Source organism: Gambusia affinis, linkage group LG03 (genome assembly GCF_019740435.1).
Source record: "Gambusia affinis linkage group LG03, SWU_Gaff_1.0, whole genome shotgun sequence".
NCBI classification, from domain to species: domain Eukaryota; kingdom Metazoa; phylum Chordata; class Actinopteri; order Cyprinodontiformes; family Poeciliidae; genus Gambusia; species Gambusia affinis.
Window position 1 is genome coordinate 6,461,027 of NC_057870.1, and position 18,759 is coordinate 6,479,785.

At 43.0% G+C, this 18,759-nt stretch overlaps 1 protein-coding gene across 10 annotated transcripts in view; it reads right to left on the minus strand.

Annotated features, from left to right (window-relative positions):
- Window positions 1-3,022: 3,022 nt before the first annotated feature.
- The window catches only part of fbrsl1 (fibrosin-like 1), a 348,347-nt gene continuing 332,610 nt past the window's right edge, over window positions 3,023-18,759 (minus strand). For 4 of the 10 annotated variants that reach the window (XM_044112683.1, XM_044112688.1, XM_044112686.1 and 1 more), the window contains 11 exons: window positions 17,479-17,729; window positions 14,508-14,558; window positions 14,194-14,289; window positions 11,336-11,407; window positions 10,744-10,773; window positions 10,355-10,426; window positions 9,576-9,708; window positions 8,402-8,485; window positions 7,350-7,433; window positions 6,231-6,483; window positions 3,023-5,515 (listed from right to left, as the gene is read on the minus strand). In XM_044112683.1, the coding sequence (XP_043968618.1) occupies window positions 4,216-5,515; window positions 6,231-6,483; window positions 7,350-7,433; window positions 8,402-8,485; window positions 9,576-9,708; window positions 10,355-10,426; window positions 10,744-10,773; window positions 11,336-11,407; window positions 14,194-14,289; window positions 14,508-14,558; window positions 17,479-17,729 (2,426 nt within the window). In that variant the 3' untranslated portion in view covers window positions 3,023-4,215. Of the gene's footprint in view, window positions 5,516-6,230; window positions 6,484-7,349; window positions 7,434-8,401; window positions 8,486-9,575; window positions 9,709-10,354; window positions 10,427-10,743; window positions 10,774-11,335; window positions 11,408-14,193; window positions 14,290-14,507; window positions 14,559-17,478; window positions 17,730-17,957; window positions 18,119-18,759 lie in introns of all 10 variants that reach the window. The other 6 variants (XM_044112685.1, XM_044112684.1, XM_044112692.1 and 3 more) reach the window with 6 other exon arrangements.

Genomic DNA, 18,759 nt, shown 5'->3' on the forward strand with positions numbered 1-18,759 from the left:
TTAGAGGTGGCGCTGTGAGGCAGCAGGAATATTTGTCATAGGCCCAGAGGTGCAAAGACATTAGGCAGCACTTTGTCACCAGGGTAAGGAATTCACACCATTTCGTCGTGTCCAAGTCAGCTCCTTAACCAATGAGTGGCCTGGCTTCTGTCAGCTGCAGCTCAGTTGACACCGAGGGCTAAAAAAAGATGAAGGATGTGCGCTGCTAGCCTTTTTAGGCGGTCAAAACAACACGCACTCACAAAGAAAGAAGTGTGACAGCGAGCCACCGCCAGAGCCCTCCTCGACTCAATGCTCTCTCACCAAATTCCCTCCGTTCAGATGTAGTTTAGTGGCGCAGAATGGCTGTGGACTCGTCAGGGTTTGCTGGCCCCGACAGACAGACAGACAGACAGGCTTGAACACTTGAGAAGAGCCGCCGCCACCTCCCAAATCACCAGGCCCCGGAAAAAATGCGGATCATGGCCGGGGCCTCCCGCCTCATTAGCAATTTCCATTTCAAAACAGCTTTCAAATGAGAAATAATGCACTAAGTCTCGCTGGGGGGAAAGAAGTCAAGGGAGCCACTATAGGCTACGGTGGCTCAGAAAGGCTTTCATACATGTTTTATCAGCCGGGGGAGGACAGAGAAAAGAAGCTTGGACCGAACCATTCATTTCTTGCCCATCCTATTAGCTTGGCACTATGTTATTAGCTGCCATTGTGCTCCGTAAGAAGTCCCTCTGGCCTGTTCCACTGCTCGTTAAATCTGGGGTGCAGCTCTGTGCCAGGCCCTTTTTTTTTTTTGGAGCTATTTGAGACCATGAAAATTCAATCCTAAACCCACAGCATCGAGGTTTCTCTCAGATAAATGAAAGAAGAAAAAAAAGGATTACTGGAACAATAAGACAATGTCTTACCTCAAATGCCGCTGTATCCTATTAATTGGGATTATGAGAAAAATAAAAAAATATTGTCCAAAAAGAGCGTTCTCTCTATCTCACTAAGGCACTGTAACAAGAAATCCTGTTATAGCGACAATCAACATCAATGACAAATGAGGAAAGAAAAAAATTGTGTAAAGTCCAGTCTTTAAAAAACCGCTTCCACACATGAGTAATGACTCTAAAAAGAAAGTGACAACTGCAGACGCTCTGATAATCCACCTTAGGTTGGATGTGTTAGGCGAGGTGTCAATTGTTTCCCATCTGATGATAGACTGTGTGCTGAAATAAATTGACCTTGCCAGACGATGAGTGAAATTGATGGAGCTTTTCATCTCTGGAGGGCTGCAGCGGTAAAAACAACTGAAACACAAGGCAGGCTGATCGAGTGTGTTCCTGTACGCCAAAGCTCACCTGGTAAACACTTTGTTACAGGAAAAAAATAAATAAAAAAAATAAAATATATATATAATCATAAATTTCAGGGAATTTTATCTGGATTTTATGACCAGAGGTGGAAAAACGCTTATGTGAAGATGAAACACAATGATTTATGGTTTTCCTTTTCATTTTTTTATCTAAAAAGTGTGGTAAGCATTTGTATTTTTTTGATACCAGCTTGCCTGTTCCAAATTATAAAGCATGGAGAAACTAAATTATTAACCACATATCAGTTTTCTGACACTTTACAGTCATATTCAATAAATTAAAAATATGCATCCCGTTGAGTTTTGTTTGTCAGATTAAAAGTACTTTTTGAAAACAACCATTAAGCAGGTATTTCAATTAGACCATCATTTCTGTTTTTAAAAACATCATCTCATGCAAACATGCATCTTCTCAGAACAGCTTCTAAAGTACAAATAATGTCCTGTTTTATGCTTATTGTGCGTTTTTATGTCCACTGCTATGTATTTAAGTGTTTTGGGGGGGGGGTTGCGCCGTTTTGTAATTTTGCTTGAAAGTGTAGTGGAGTTACTGAAATAAATAGATATTTCAATAACATCCTAACTCAATGAATGAGTCTGTACAGCTGCATGCTGGGGCTGTAATATAACAAAGCATATGAATACTTTTGCTAGACACAGTCCTTGTTGTTTTTTCGTCATCCTGGGTCAAACAACACTCTGTGCTAATGCGAGGCCGGCCTCTGACAGATGCTACCCACATGAGGAATATGTGGTTCAATTACCAGGAGTCTAAATTGAAAGTGATAGTGATTTAAGCCTTCCCAATACACCAGCCACATTCTGGCAAACAGTCTTTTCAAGGAGCCATTTAAAAAAAAAAAAAAAAGAAAAGAAAAAAAACCCTGTTGGAGTGTGCGAGACACGGGAGCACAATTGATTTTCAATAACATCCCCTAATGACCTGGCCACGGTTTGATCCACGCTGTCATTACGGGGCTGCTACCATGGCACGGGATTGTGAGGCGCAGAGCGCCGGGCGGCGAGATGAGTAGTCGAAGCATTATCAGGATGAATTGGCCGTCTCTGGACAGGCGGCGAGCGCAGCCAATGCCCTGTCGATAACAGGACGGGGGCACCTCAGGACTCCCTCTGCGACTCACTCCGGAGAGCCTTCCGGCCTCATTAGAAAAGCAGATGAGTGGCACGCATGAGGAAGGGGGAGCTTCTTCCCCGCCATCCGATAGCCTTCCTCCCAGGCGTTGCTCCCCGTAATGAGTCCAGACCGCAGGTCAATATGCCGCTGGGCTGCCAGTCAATACCGGTTACCTGCAACACAAACACTCAAAACCCGCTTTCATACAAAATCAATGTTCTATTAGTCCACCCTGTATTGCCTGGGCCCAATCCCATTGATTCCACCACGAAGAGCTCTGCAGCCCATGTTTGACAGATTATGGTCAAATGATCTGATGGCGAGGGCTATACTTGGCTGCCGCAGCTCAGTTGACTTTATGATTTTGAAGTAATAGCTTGATATAAAATGAGAAAGCGCTGAATTGTGAAAAAACGGAGGCAGAAGCATTATCGGCAAAACTATCAATCTCATCTTGAAATACCACTCGGTAGCTTTGACCGGCAGACGGATTCGCTGCTCGTCTTTACAGCGGCACGAAAGGTAGACCGGAAGTGTTTGACATTAGGTCCAAACTTTATTCCGTACATTTTAAACCATGAATGTTCATTTTTCTTTTTTTTTTTCCACGCCTAAAACTCTACTGTTTTTGTATACAAGAGTCTAAGAAAAACAACTGCACAACACCACAAGGTTGACAGATAAAGTCCGTTTGATGTCCACCCAACAGTGTCCTTTTCTGTTTGGAGCTGGTCCAGTTTCTGACTTGGAAGTCTTTGAATAATCCAGATGATTTTCATTGGTACATATGAACATGTGCTAAATCCAAGTTTGTCTCAGCTTCTCCAGTATTGTCAGTTTGTTCCAGTAGATTTTGTTTTGTTAGGGTGTTGTGTGCTGCTTTGCATAGATTGCAAACGATCCATCTAGGCTTCCGTACAACACCCTCCATTCGTGACTTCCATTGGTTGGCCGGCAGTTTGACACCATGATTTTCAACAGGCAGGTGATGCCACGTTGTTTCATTTAATTTAGTTTTTCTAGAAATGGTTAAAAAGACTAATAAATTTACAACGCAATCTTGCAGCAAAGTATATTAACAGGTTATTTACATCAGTTTTCTTTACAGAGACTGAACAAACATTATATATATAATTATATATATATATATATTTATATATTTATCTGCATATCTCAAAGGCAAACCAAATAAACAAAATAAATTGATAATGTAGCATTGTACATTGTCATCATTGAGGATATCCAGGTACCATGAGGTTAAATTACTGATGGTTGAATCCAAAGTCAAGTCTTTACATTATCATAAAGGATATGTCTCACAATAGACTGGGATAAATATTGTAAAAGGCAAGACTAATGCACAAAGTACATAAAATTCATAGAAATCATATCTATACATGGAACAAAGATAGGAAATGTACAAACTTATTTAGGACCTTTCCTTTCGGCACAAAGCAGAAATAAGGTATTGGATTAATATATTAATAATTATCAAATATTTAAGTCGGAAATAAACATCCACACCTTTGTGTCATCTTTACCGACATTATTGAACATCCAGTCCACTAAAAATAGCCATGGCATGTGCTTTATCAGCCTTACACACCTTTACTTTGTACAATCATACCCTTTCCCTCGGGGAGGTTCGCTCCTCTCTGGTGAAGGAGCAGTGCATCTTTGATCACGGTATTCCACAAAACAGAAGTGAGGCTCGTCGAGTTTCCAGAAACTACCGTGCCTCTACTTCTTTGGGGTTGCGAGACGGGGAATAGTCCCTCGGGTCCTGGGTGGTGGTCAGGGGGGTAGTCCTCCTGGGTGAGGCTGGCCGGGCACTGCCAGCTGGCACAAGAGGCGGGGGTGCGCTTAATGCGGCGGTAGGGGGCGTTCTGTTCAGAGGACCGTTGTGTCCTGTAGAGGGGCTAAGTCTTGGGTATGGCATGCCTCCTAAGTGTGGCATAAAGGGGGGCATGTGGGGTAGATGGCCCTCCATCGGCGACTGGTGTAGCTGATGGAGGCGGGCCCTGTCAAGCTCCTCCCTCAGGTGGAGCCGTTCTCGTTCCTCCGCCTGTTGTCGCATCCTCTCGTGCTCCCTGCGCACCTCCAAGAGGTGCTCGTGGTGAGAGTAGTCGTGAGCCTCCCGCTCGCGGTAAGCGCGCTCCTGCTCGTACATGCTGGGGTAGCGGTGTCCTTGCTCGGCCCTGAGCTGGAAGTCCATGCGCCGCTGCAGGTCCAGGCTGCGGTAGGCCTCTCGAAGCGGATCCCAGGGGAAGGCGGTGTGTGGCACACGCTCTCGTCCTGCCAGCGGGCTCACCCCCATGAAGGGAGCCATACGGGCTCTGTCCAGTACGTTGAGGCTGCCCATTTGAGGCATGGCACTCATGGATAGAGGAAGAGAGTGTGACATGGGGACACCGTGTAGGCCCGGCGTCGGGATGTCATTGCCACGGGGCGAGGGAAGATGAGGCTGCTGTGACAACGGTGGGTGGTGGTGGTGAGGGTTTCCTGGTTGGCTGACAGGTGCAGGAAGGATCTGTACTGCAGGTTGGGGAGCTGGCTCTGAACTCACCACCATGACCTCTTGCTCCTCCTTTCTCTCCTCCTTAATCTTCATGTCATTTTTCACTTTGTGGAGGAGCTCTGCGGACGGGGGCTCCTTTCTCTCTATGTCCTTGATCGCAGATGGGAGCCCACCGGCTAGCTTCATGCTTTGCTCATTGATCATGGCCTTGGAGTAGGGCGAAGGCGTACGCTGCGTGGGTTTGATGGAGTCCTCTGAGGTCCGCCTCTCCAGCATCTCCTTCCCCGGCGAGCGGCTCTCCTTTACCTTTATGTCGGCTAGAGAGGACTCCCTCTGGCGCTCTAGCAGCTCTTTTTCCGCCTCCCGGACGCGGTCTGCACTGCCGCTGTGATGCCGACCTGAATCGCTGGAGTTCTGACTGTTTGAGCGAATCAGGTTGCTGATCTGGTAGCTGACTGGTGCCGAGGCAGGAGAAGAGCGGTTAGAGTGGCGGTTGCGATCCACGGAGTCCCTGTAAAGGTACAACGGAACAATTTCTTGAATCAGCACATTATATTAAGCAGATTCTTTTCAATCACATGATACTATTCTGCCTCCAAAGTAGTTTTTCAAAACCCCCTCCCCTAAAAACAATCATCTTCCTCTAGCTTTATCTTCATCTTAATTACATTCTGCCTCTGAATTTCAGTCACCTCTACAATCTGCTAAGCCCTTGCTTAGAGAAACTCTCCCAATTTCTTTTTGTCAACTTTTTTCACACATCTGCTTTTAGTTTGCTTTGTGATGTAGCTTATTTACATATAGGAGGCAACTACAAATCACTTTACATGGACACTACGTAGGGTTAATAGCTGGAGTTTCACATTTTTCAAGATCCAGTTGCTCTTCCATCGTCTAGAAGGAAATGGTAAATGGCCTGTTCTTGTATAGCGCTTTATCAAGTCCAGATATCCCAGAGGAACTTCACACTACATTCACACTCTGATAGTGGCAAGCTACCGGGCAGTAGCCACAGCTGCACACACCGGCACCATCAGGCCCTCTGACCACCACCAGCAGGCAAGGGAAGTGTCTTGTGCAAGGACAAAATGTTGAAGACGGACAAAGTGGGGATTGATCTGGTAACCCAAAACTTATAGTATTTTAGAGGGTTACATCAATATCTAATGTTGATATAAACAATGTCCCAAGTGTATGAAAACAAAACCCATCCATCCTCTACCCACCTGTCCTTATCCTTCTCCTCTTTCCCGATGGACGAGTCTCTTTTCTCTCTGTCCCGTTCTCGCTCTTTGTCTCGCTCTCGGTCGTGGCTGTTGGCGGAACTGCTTCGCTCAGCCTCTCCGGTTTTGGGCCACTGCGGCGGAGTGGGGAAAGATGGCGGTGTGCGTCGCAGCCTGTTCCAGGTGTCGTGGTGGGGGCTGCCAAAAGTGGGCAGTCCTCCTGGCCCCTCCTTGGAACCAAACACACTATTGGACCCTGATGGTGGAAAAAAAAGAAAGAAAGAAAGCAGACAGACATTGGACTCTCTCAGTTAATTGGGCACAAAACCTTCTTGAGGACACATAAGACGAGAAAGACTCGACAACAAAAGCTGCTTTTGTCTTTGTCTCTTGAGGTTCTCTCCCCGAAGCTGCTTGGAAGAGTTAGAGGTTAATGGCTCCCCGCAACACAGGCTTTGCTTTGGGACTGAAGGGCTTCTCCCCCCACCCCAACACCCGCATGTCTCCCCCCCTCTCCATTTTCTGCACCGGATGAACAGAGGAGACTCACTCGCCCTCTGGAGAAGAAAGCTGTGAAAAGCCAAGGGAGACCTTAGCATTCCACAGCATGTCTAGTCCAATCACATCCCATTTTCACAACAGGGTGAGTGATTTGGCACACAGAAACAGGAGGGATAATGAAAACGAGAGGAAAGCATAGAGGGAAGGATGCAGAGGGAGGAAAGAGAAAGCCCCTCCATGGAGATGCAAAAAGGGGGCATGTCGAATAATTAATAGATGAATTGTCACCAAACAGCAAACCTAAGAGCGCCTGCTGGCAGAAGCGAAGTCAGATTAAAGCCAGGCTGTTGGAAACATCACTGATGGATGAAGTGGAGGCAGGGAGGAGCTTTGCTTTGCTGTGTGTTGTACTGTTTTGTCGGATCTCCCAGGGCCAGGGTTTTTTTTTTGGTTTGACACAGAAACTAGAGCTAAATGTCTTTTTGCCTTCCCCTCCTCGCTCTCCCTGTCGCCTAACGCTGTCCTGCTCTGCTCTGCTCTGTTCTGTGCTTCTGGCCACAGAGGGCCCCGACTGAGAAGAGGGGAAGCCGGTGGAGGAGGAGAGAGCCGGGCAGCGCTTACCAAGCGAGGGGTTGCCTAATCCTCCGAAGGCACTGGTTGAAAGGTTGCCGAGGCCGCCAAAGGAACTGGAGCGACTGAAAGGATCTGCAAAATGCCAAACAGGGATTAGCAAGAGGGGGAGCCGGTTAGCAGTACTCACCCCGACACCAACCCGTTTTACTCAGCTTTTCTCTTACAAGCGAGTTGTTTTTTTTGTTTTTTTATTTTCTTTTTGTTAGCACTTCCATCCTAACTCCCTGCCTGGTAAATCGTATGGCAGCCAGGACGCAGGATTTACTGGCACTAACTGGAGCTGGATAGGGCAAGAGGGACAAATCTCCCTGATTAGTTTGAATTTCTTGGAGCAATGTTGATGGTGGTCCGGTGCTGGACAGGGAAACTGAGAGCTAATTAAACTGAAAATCTGGTGAATGATTGACTTCAGTGTAGCAGCCTGACAGGGGGTGAAGGGTGGACGGGGAACGTATGAATAACATTTATCAGTCTATTTTAAATGAATAACCAATCAAAAAAAAAAAAAAAGCGGAAATTATTAGAATGTTTCTTTTAATTCTATTTTTTTTTTCTTCAGATAAAAATGTATTCGATTTTCAGTTTATTGAATTAAATTAATTGGTAACTCTAGGTCCAAATAAGCTCTCTGTAATAAAAAAAAAAAAGAAAATATATGAAATACAATAAATGTAAAATCCAATCTGTTTCCGTAAAAGACAAAATTTATGTTCCACAGAAAATAGTGTAACATCGTCTCTGTCTGGAGGCCACGTCTGTGACTATGAGCCCAGAAGGAGTTGTACCAGATATATCCACCAGCTATGTGTCTCCTTAAAAAATATACAGCCGCTCGTGGTAAACGGGATCGTTAAAAAACGAACCTGAGATCCAAACTTTATTTATCTGGGATTTGAATGACACCGTGATGGCTTTTTTTTTTTTTTTTTTTTTTACGCCGTGTTCAAACATGAGTCAAAAAACGGGGAGAATGAGCAGAGAATGCATGGAGAGAAAGAGGAAATATATGGTCAAACAATTGTGAATATGTGGTTACTTACACTTACCTGCCAAATGGCTCGGAGGCAGGAAGCCACTGGGGTGGGGGGCGGGGCCATACGGAGAGGGTGCTGGGTGTGCAGAGCCTATCAACACAGACACACTCATTATTCAGTAAAGTGGCAATTTAATTTCTAATAAACTCTCCAAAAAACAAGTCTTTTTTAGTATAAATGTAGGTTAGCTGGTGTTGGAGATTTAAAATCCAATCTCAAAAACGTAATAGGGGTTTAATCCTAATGTTTTTTTTTTTTCAGCAAAAAAAAAAAGAAAAGAAAAAAAAAGACAGTGGTGCACTAGCAACAATCCTTACATGTTCCTTTCCATTTTCCACTTATCTTCACACATTTACCAGCTTCTTTGTAAGTAATAACATAATGCAAACATAATAATGGTAACAAAGTAAAAAAAAAAAAGAAGCTTTTGCATATACAATTGTGTAATTTTTCAGATTAGAATTATTTTAAGACCTACATTTACACAAAGCGAAGACACCAAAGGAGTTCAGTGCAGGTAAGATATTGACTACTGAGAACGGCTCCGCAGAAACGCGTTAAAAAGAAAAACATCTCGATCTGTTCTTTTAAATGCTCCTACGCTAAGAAGTTATAAAACGTGAATGAATGCACACACATGTTGAACACAGAGTAGACGCGGGCTGCCGTTCACATTTCCCTTTTATTGCCGCGGTAACGCGTTTGTGCTTGAACCTACAGCGGCACGGCAAGGTCAGTTTCTGAATGCGCAGCTAAATGGCTTCTTTTACAAAACACTGTTACTATCAACCACATCTCATGAATTGTTAATGAAAGAGCCAATTATATGAATGCCTCTGACAAACCACGGCATAATTACCAGTCAAAGGGCATTCTCCTCTCTGCTGTACCCCTCCTCCCCCCAACGCAGGGCAAATCAGTCAATTACCTAACTGAGAGTCATGCATATTCATAGACAAATCTGATTTCCTTTACTGGCAAAACATTTGCTGAAAAAGCCCTATAATTAACCGAACACTACACGAGAGGAAAAATACCCACTCCGTTTCATCAGGATGCTTCCTTTTTTTTAAAATTTTTTTTAATGAAATTAGAAATTCTTATTTGCATAAAGGCAGAAAAGCTTCAGTAATAAGATCATTTGTGATTTTTACATTTGGGCTTTAGGAAACCAGCTGACCTGTGGAGGGGAAGAGGGGCCGTGCCAGGTCGTGAGGATAGGGGAACCCCGGGAAGACTCCTGGGGCCGGGGGTCGACTGAACAGGTCCAGCTTCCCGTTCATGTCTAGCTTGTGAGGGTCGAGCTGCATCTGCTGTAATTCAAAGAGGCAGAGACAACGACAGTCAGACAAAAGAAAACTAGGCCAGCGAGGCATTTCCAGTGACACAGCGGGCGGTTTATTCGTTTTTCGCTACGTTTCTCCAATTCTGGCTAGCTCCGTCAAACCATCCATGCAAGCTGATCAGGAGCAAGAAATCCTGGATGACAAAGGTCCAAACCCCGAAGAAAGCCTTTGAATCAAAATCTAACTAATAAACAACAACAAAAAATAAACTCCAGATAAAATTATTATAGGCGATAATGTTAGAATACATTACATTATTCTAACGTTAAAAGGTAAAAGGTAGTTATATTGTGTATATATTATAGTGATATTAATATTATTATAATCATTAGAAGAAGGAATACTTGGTGTTTCCAGTTTTAAATATAAACATTTAGATCATTTTTATTTTGGTTTACATTTTTGGCGTAGATACAGTGAACCCGAAGTATTCATGATGATCAGTTACCAGCTCTGCCTAGTCTTTTCAAACCAGCGGCTTGTTTGTGGGTAATTTATTCTTAGCATATGCAATCTCTGTGTGTAGTAGGTGATTATTTAACAATCACTGCTATGTGTCTGGTTTGACATGACAATAAATCTCCTGGAAGACAGAACGGTCCGTCTCACGCACCTTCATTTTCTGCTGGTGGTGGTAGATCTGCCATGCAATCTGGACATGTACTGCACACCACTTGCCGGGTTTCTAAAAAATTTGAGGAGAAACTACAGTCAGAGCCCTGGCTTTAATTTAGCTAGCTAAAATAAATAAATAAATAAATAAATAAAAATAAAAATCAAGGCTGGCATTAGAAATTTCTGGCCAGACAACAAAGCGGAAGTCAGACATTTGAACCAGTCAACCAATTTAGAAATATGGATCCCTGGCTTGAACCCAGTACGGTACTTTAGGCCCAATACTCCAAAGCCCAGCCTCAGTTTGACTGGGATTGTAAATGAGACTTTGTGGCCTGGCCAGAGAACTAAAGGGCTTTAGATAAATCAACAAATATGTCAACTCACCCTAACAGATGTCCTGAACGGATCACTCATCTGCATGGACAACAGAGGATCATTAATAACAGAAATATAGACATATGCCAAATTCTAAAAAAGCACGTTTAATGTTTATACTCATAAAATACAAGTTTCTAAAGATGCTAAGACTTATGGTGCATTCCATTTGTAGTCAGAAAAATCGACTGGAAAGCCCACTGAAGTCGAAAATTCGGAGCAAAGACTTCTATGGCCGACTTTGCGTTTCAATATGGCCGCTCCCCACATCAACATTAGTAAGCTGTGGTGGAAACGTTTGGAAACAAGACACACTTGTAAGAGTGAATCTAAAATCAACGTTCCCAATAGCACATGCAACTTTAACCTGAGCAAATTAGAAAGTGGCGTTCGCTTGAAGCGATGTTCGTAGGCGGTACTGCAAACAACGTCTACTTGCACGCCGCCATGTTGAAATCCCGATTTCTCCGACTATGTCAACCGGTACATTATTACCTCGAACCCATCTCCGACTTCAGAGGTACACGGAACGCACCCGATAGTTTCACTTGTGGTGTGTTCACCAGAAGCAGTACAGCAGAATGACGGAGGCCATGCTTACCCGTGGATCCTTCTGTAGAAGTGTGTGAGGAACGGCTCCAGGACGTGCTGCTACGTCAATGGGATTAGAAGCCTGACAGAAACAACAGAAAGGATGCTTGGTATTCAGAATAAGTCAGAACTAAAAGAGGCAAAAACAAGACGTTAGCAACCTAATGTGTGCTTTGATGATTATTGTGATGGAGGCGTGCTCAATGTGGATTTCTTAAACTCAGCAGGTGTGCTCCGGTGTTCCCTGAGTGGATCAGTGCATTTCTTCTTCGGTGTTTCTTGTTGATCATTTTGCCCATTTTTCTGTTCTGTGGATATGTCAAGCTTTGCTGCTTCTCTGTTGCTTTTAATTTCAAGCTTCTGCAAAGTATGACTGAAAATGCAATGGGAAATTTAAGGCTTTTGACCAGATGTGGCAGATGTTTTGGTTTGACCGGCCCTGACTGATGAAACTGTGCACAAGAGCGAGCTCTCATGGTCACACAGTCAACAACACTGTCCTCTACAGAGATTGCTTCACAAGACAAAGAAGACCTGAAGTTAGCTGTCTTAAGCATTGTTGAGGTATCTGAAAGTGAAGTAATGCGAATGACAAATGCATCAAGAAGTTATTTAGCAAAAAAACCCAAAAAACTATTTATTGTATTGGCATGTCGGCTGTTTATTCAGGCTACTGAAACAGAGAGCTACATTTTAGTGTTTGCTGCTCTTTTGGATATATTTCATACTTGGTTGTTTTATAATTGAATCAGATGTTTTGACAATGATTGCCAAACTCTGAGATGTTTCATCAAATTGGTGAAATGGCAGATGTACACAGAACTGGAAGGTTGAACACATAACAGGAAAGTTGACCTATTTTAACCACTGAGCCGTCATCCTCTTCCTGCTAAGGAACCTTGGAAACCATAGAGCTAATGTCAAAGTCTGCATTCTCTAGGAAAAAGCACACCGAGTCACATATTTGCTCTATAAATGCTAGTCAGGCTAACCAGAGATGTAAGACAGTAAAGATGGTTTGAAATGTCAGTTCCTGGTTATTTTGTTTTTGTTTTAAATGAGTAATGATATATACATTACTCATTATATTACTATAATGAGTAATATATTATTTTAAATGCCCATGTTGTTTGTTACCATGGTTTCTTGATTTTGTTTTGTTTTTCTCTTTCTGCAGGTGTAGGAGCAGACTCCACTTTAAATATTTTCCCTTTAAATATTTCTCACATTTTTCTTTTCAAAGTCTCCTAACAAAGTGGAATGTTGGCTTTGCTCCTAATAGGATTTTTGTTTTTAAATACTTTTTTTTTTGTTGCTTCTATTGGTTTATTGTATCCTCTATTTTTTCAGGTAAATTATCTTAAGACGAGAAACATATTTTTAACACACAAGGCCATTCAGGCAGCAGTTAATACATTTTCAAAAATGAAAATAAGTCTGATCAAATGGTTTATTCACATTTACTTTTGCAAAAAAATTCACTTGGGAAATAAAACTTCATGATTTACTTTGAGGTTCAATGACTTTGGAACAAAGTGTGACAAAAGCAAAGGAAAAAAAGAAAAGAAAAGAAAATCACTGTGTGATCCTCCAGATTTATGTCACCAGGATAAATATCAAACCCTGGCCTTCCTCAGTAACACTAAAGCTCCCTAATCCATAATTACTGCTACTATATAGCTGAAGCTAATATAAACAAAACAAAAACAAAAAAACAAAAAAAAACCTCAAGCTCATCTCCAAGAATACTTAGCAGGGGCTTTGTGTAAGAGCCTTGCTTGGACCATCTGGAGCGGTCTTCGACAGAAGGGTCCCTCAGTGCCTGAGCCAGCTGGGACCGGGGCCAGCGGATTTGGGCCAGCTTTGATTGGTGTCTTCCTCCAGGTCACAGCCTCTGAGTATATGTCAGACAGACTCACCCTGCCTAACCCTTCACATCCCCTCCCTGATTCCCCCTCTGCTTTCACTGAATAGCAATTTGTTTATTTTGACCTGGTCAGGACTCAGCTTTGACATTGGTTCTGGTTCTGTTAGGTATAGTGATGTTACACAAGCATTTCGTAAGACTGAAAGTACTGAGTTTACTCTATTGAACGGATAGGAACACCACAAAACCATAATTCCTGTCTGACCTCGTCTGATGAAACAGATTTAGGCCATCACTTTGGGTTGTATCTATGTTTAAAACTCTTATTGTGCATTAAAAAGAGGAAGCAGTCCTTGAACTGGCCTGTGTTGTTGACTATGTTGAGAATTATTAACTCTAGTTTAGTGCATGTCAAAATACAGCCATGAATTTTGCGTTTTTGTTCCTTTTGACTTGTGATGTCTTTGGTTAGGAACAAGTTTTGACATCGACTTAGTTATAGTAGTATTAGAGAATTGAATAGAAATATCCTATATTGTTCTCACAATGGGGAAATTTCTTTGCAATAGCAGCAAAATGTCAAGCAATAACAGGAAACAGACTCTCACAAAGATAGAATATAATATACATATAGCTATTTATACATTAAGAAACAGAAAAATAAAAGTGCTGTAACTAAGCGTAAAATTTCTACATAAATACCATGTAGTTGTACAGAGTTCTCTCTATTATCTGGAAAGGAATGTAACAAAATTAAGACAGAGCCATATTGTTAACATCTACGGGTCACAGCGGGTCGCATCTACGTTTATGGCTCGTGTTTTGCATCGTGAAGGAAGTAGTTCTTGAGTTGACCTGTTGTGTTAGCATAGCGCCTCTATAAAGTGAAAACCCATGCATTAACTCTCGGAACTATGCAGTCGCGAGTTTGTGTGCATGCTTCCTGGTATTCCCGGCCTGTTTTGTAGCCCGTGGGTTACGGGCGGGGATGTGGGTCTGACCTTAGGCTGGAAGGCTCCTTGCAGCGAGCTGAAGGGTCCTGAGTGAGGGAGCAGCGGGGGCATGCCTGGCATGGTCGGGGGATAGGACGGGAAGAACTGGGGAGGACAAAGGGAGGGATGGAGGGAGGAAAAGAAAGAGAAAAAAAAATAAACAACACAAACTCATACAGAGGCTCATACAGGACGCGAGCGATTCAGCACACGCAAAGCCATGGCCACAATCAACGCCCCCACGGCAACATTCAAATATGCCAAATATTTGATTTGCCAAATGCAAAACACAAATTTACATTTGAATGACAGAGGAAACTCACGTTTGAATGTCTGATGAACGGATTGTCCAGTTTGGGGGTGTATTTATCGAACTGGAGGAGAAGAAGAGAAAGACAGAATTAGGGAGCGTCTCACACGGATATTGCTACAGTACAAAACATGACAAACATGTGCAGCTGGTCAAATTCAGACACATCTCCGTAATAATATTGATAAAAAAGCCCTGAGGTAAAGCAGCTAGCTTGCACTGGCCACATATTTCATTATGCAACATGGCAAAGCTTGATTTTCTAATTAAAAGAACAGGGGATCAAAGTATTTTGAAGCCAGAGTAATATTTAAAGAAAAAAACAACATATATATTTTTTAATACTTTTTTTTTTTTTTTTTTTGACAAAATGCACTACTGATAAACACAGAAAGGGAATAGCTTCGGCTTTTCCCCCAGCGTTAGAAAAAGCACATCTCAACTTAAATTGGGTCAAAAAGCAGGTCTGTGCACAACATCATGAGCAGATTACATGAGCAGCATGAGTCTCATTTGACTGAAACTAAATGAAGCCATTTGCAATGGTTAGGAGTCAATTTAGGCTAGATCAGCACAAAACTGACAACGTTTCACGGAGGACGCGAAGTGAAGAAACCCTTCCTGTGTCACGGCTTGAGCCAATCAGACGGATTTTAGCATAAAAAAAAAACCAACCTAAAATAAAGTCTGTGGTTATGCTGGAAAAATAAAATGTCTCCAATCGTGGCCCGATCGCATGTGAAGCCGAGCGGGGGACACATGAATGGTGGTCCTTGTGTTTTGGTTGGCGCACACCAACCCTGGTTGCTATTTTGAAATTTGCTCATTACAGGAAGCGGCAGCTAATGCGAATCCCGCAAACATACAAGCCGTTTGCAGGCACTTTTAGAGAGTGCTTCTGTAAAGCCCTCTTGGCGTGCAGGATTTCAAATCGTTAAATCAAAGGGCTACGGATCAGATTCCAGGGTCGGGTCGGGAGTTTTCGTTTTTTTTTTCTGTTTTCTGTCGCAGGGGCTCGTCACATCTGAACCGAAAGCGGCAGAGCAGACGCAGCCGTAGCTGTGTCTGCGGGGGTCGATTCAGAGGGGCGGGGGAGGGAAGCAGAGCTCATTAAACAGCTGCTCTGCATTTCTGAGGGGTGAAGCTTGTTTAATGTTTGACACTGAAAAAGAATGCCGGACGCTTTATGGCCTTGTAAAAGGCAAAAAAAAAAAGAAGACAAAAAAAGGAAAACACAAAGTCTGGCCTTTATAATTTATGGTAGCTGTCACAGATTTATGGCAAACATCTTTGCCTAATTAAACCTTAATACTTCCATCTTATAACAATTCGGGAGACTCCTCGTTCAAAGACGTGGTGGGTGGGGAGGGGGGTCGGCCGTTGCTACCATTTGGCAAGCCAGCTGCTTGAGGGCGTAAAGCAATAAACAAACATAGAAGCTTCATAATTTCATTAATTACAGCCATTAGCCAAAGGCTAGTTTAATTGACTCGGGGCATCAAGAGAACACAAAAAGCAACAACAACAAAATTAAAATAAATAAATAAAAAAATAAGAGAGAGAGAGAGAACACAATGAGGAAATACTGCTTCTGTCCTTTCGCAGAAAAGCAATGACATCATCATGAATCTTGTCAAAGGGAATAAAAACAATGTTTCGGAGCAAAGTGAAACAAAAAACCAAAAAGTTAATTCTCCATGAGAAAGGACAGAAATAATGATTTGTCGGGTGTAATAAAATGAAACCTGGGGGGAAGAAAAAGAAAAATCACTCCTTTCATGATCAAAGGGATGACTTGCAAACTGCACCATGATTCCAAACCATGTCAGGAATGAGCAGCAGACCAGATAACAAAATAATAAGACAAAAAGAAAAAAAAAAAAGCATGTTGGCTCAGGAAAACCTGCCGCACGCTCCCTCTGTAGTTATCCTGAGTCTGCGGCGCAAACACCAGCACTTTGATTTCTAATGTACAGGATGGGAATAATCTTTGTAAGAGGCCTTAATGGGACCACAGGCTCTTAATCAGAAGGTCACAGAGTGATGGATTATATCTATTAAACTAATGCCGAAAAGCTACAAACAGGGGACCCATCTGAGAAGGCTGCCACAGATCGGCTGTGTGCTGGAAATGATGAATGAACAGTTATAATCTGAGAGCTGCCAGTGTTGCAACCCCGCCGGCCCCCACCTCCCTCTCTCTCTCTCTCTCTCTGAATTGATGGCAGTCGAGGCAAGGAAGCAATTAGAAAAGTTATCAAAACAGTTTGGCGGTGATGTCATCAGCCTTTATCTGCAATGAAGTCATCTTGACTGAGAGCAAAGCTTTGAATTTAAAACTAAAGAGATAAATGCACAAACACATACAAGAGGGGAAAAAAGCAGAAATTAATTCCCCCTCCCCCCACATAGAAACCATGTAATCTGCAGGAACGCTTCCACACACACACACACACACACAGGGAGAAAGAGTTGTTTAATGGGGCTTTCGTTGCTCTTTGCGAACGCTTCCATATGCAAACAATTGAGAGAGAGAAAAAAGAAAAAAAAAAAAACGCCTTCGGGGCATTTCTGCTGTTTGATCTGCAAAAATCTTAAGTGTAAGTTAGAGGGAAGACGAAGGTTTAAATGAAATTAGCCTGTGGAGTTGTGTAAAAGCGCGGCGCTGCCGTGGGCGTGCCGTTCTTCGGGAAAGTTCCTCTGGAATATTTTTAATCGAAAGAACACAGCGTTCCGGGGAGAACGGTTGAAAGAAAGCAGGGAGAAATGTGCAATTCATAAGAGCTTTGGGACGTTATCTGGTAAAAAAAAAATAAAATAAAAATTGAGGAAAAAGATAATAATAATAATAATAATAAAAAAAGAGGAGCGCATTGAAGAGGAGATTCGAGGAGGTGCGACAGGTGAGTCGGTCGGAGGTTTACGGGTGGAAGGGGGGGAGAAGCGGGGGGGTTGTGGGGGCTTTTCTTGTTACTTATCCTCACATTTCTGGCTTGGGTACGCACCATGGGGGGTGCGGTGGGCGGGGTGAGGATGGCGGCCGGGGGCAGACTGGCGGGGAAGGGCGTGAAGGTGTGCTGATGGGTGTGTTGGTGCTGGTGCATGTGCTGGTGTTGGTGAAACTCGGCCCTCAGGAGCGACACGGGGGCCAGCGGCGAAGCGGACGGCCCCCGGCCCCGCTCCGAACTCTGAACCAGGAAGCGGTTGTTCAGCTCCTGCCTCAGGAGGTCATGCTCTGCAAGAAAGGAGAGCGAGGAAAACAAAAAAAAAAAAAAAAAAAAAAGAAAGGAAGAAAGAAAATAAAAAGGAAAGGAAAGAAAAAAAAAGAAAAAAAAGATGGGAGGCAGGGAAAGGAAAGGAGTTGGGGGTTCAGGGGGGGTGGGGGGAGGACACAAGAAAAAAAAAAAAGGCACGAGCGCCCAGTCAGTCTTCACAACAAGGGTAGAAGAAAGAAAATAGTCACCTGGCATTCTCTGTTTCTCCAGCTCATGCTGTGAGGGTTTTCTACGTGGGGACTCATTGGTGGTGGTAAGAGAGTTGCCTGTGACAATGTGCCAATCAGAATCCCCGAATGAGGCTGGCAATACATGATTGGTTGGTTGAATGATATCAACAGGCTGGTATCTAAAGACAAGAGAGAACCAAGAGTCATCCCAGCAGAAAACACACACTCTTGCCCTCTATGAGGTCAGAAAAGCACAACTGGTTTGTGGTGCCTTGCAAAAGTATTCGTATAAAATATATACAAATATATATATATTTTTTTCTTCCACATTTTGTCACGCTACAACCTTTGATTTGTGATGAACCACAAAGCATTAAAGAAGAGGAAGGAAGGGGATTATTAGGGAAATAAAAGAAAAATCTGGTGTGCATTTGTACTTATGCCCCTTTACTCCATCCACCACAATAAATTCAGTGCCTTAAGAAGCAGAGGTCGCGCTAGACTTTTGTGTTCTCCGTCATTTTGACCAACAAAATAAAAAAAAAATAAAAAAAAACAAACAAAATCGGTCATGTACTGTTTCTACTCGTCAAATTATAGTCATATTAACATTAGGCTGTTTAGCCACATTTTTATGCGGTTTAGTTAATATTCACCTAGTTGAACTGTGAATCCAGATCCCATCACACATAAAGCAGATGAACGCATCCAACATTTTTTCCATAGTGACAAAAGAACCACTGACTGTGGCCCCAATAACTTATAATAACTGAAATTAAACAACTCCAAATAAATTACCAGCACTTCACCTGCTGGGGTC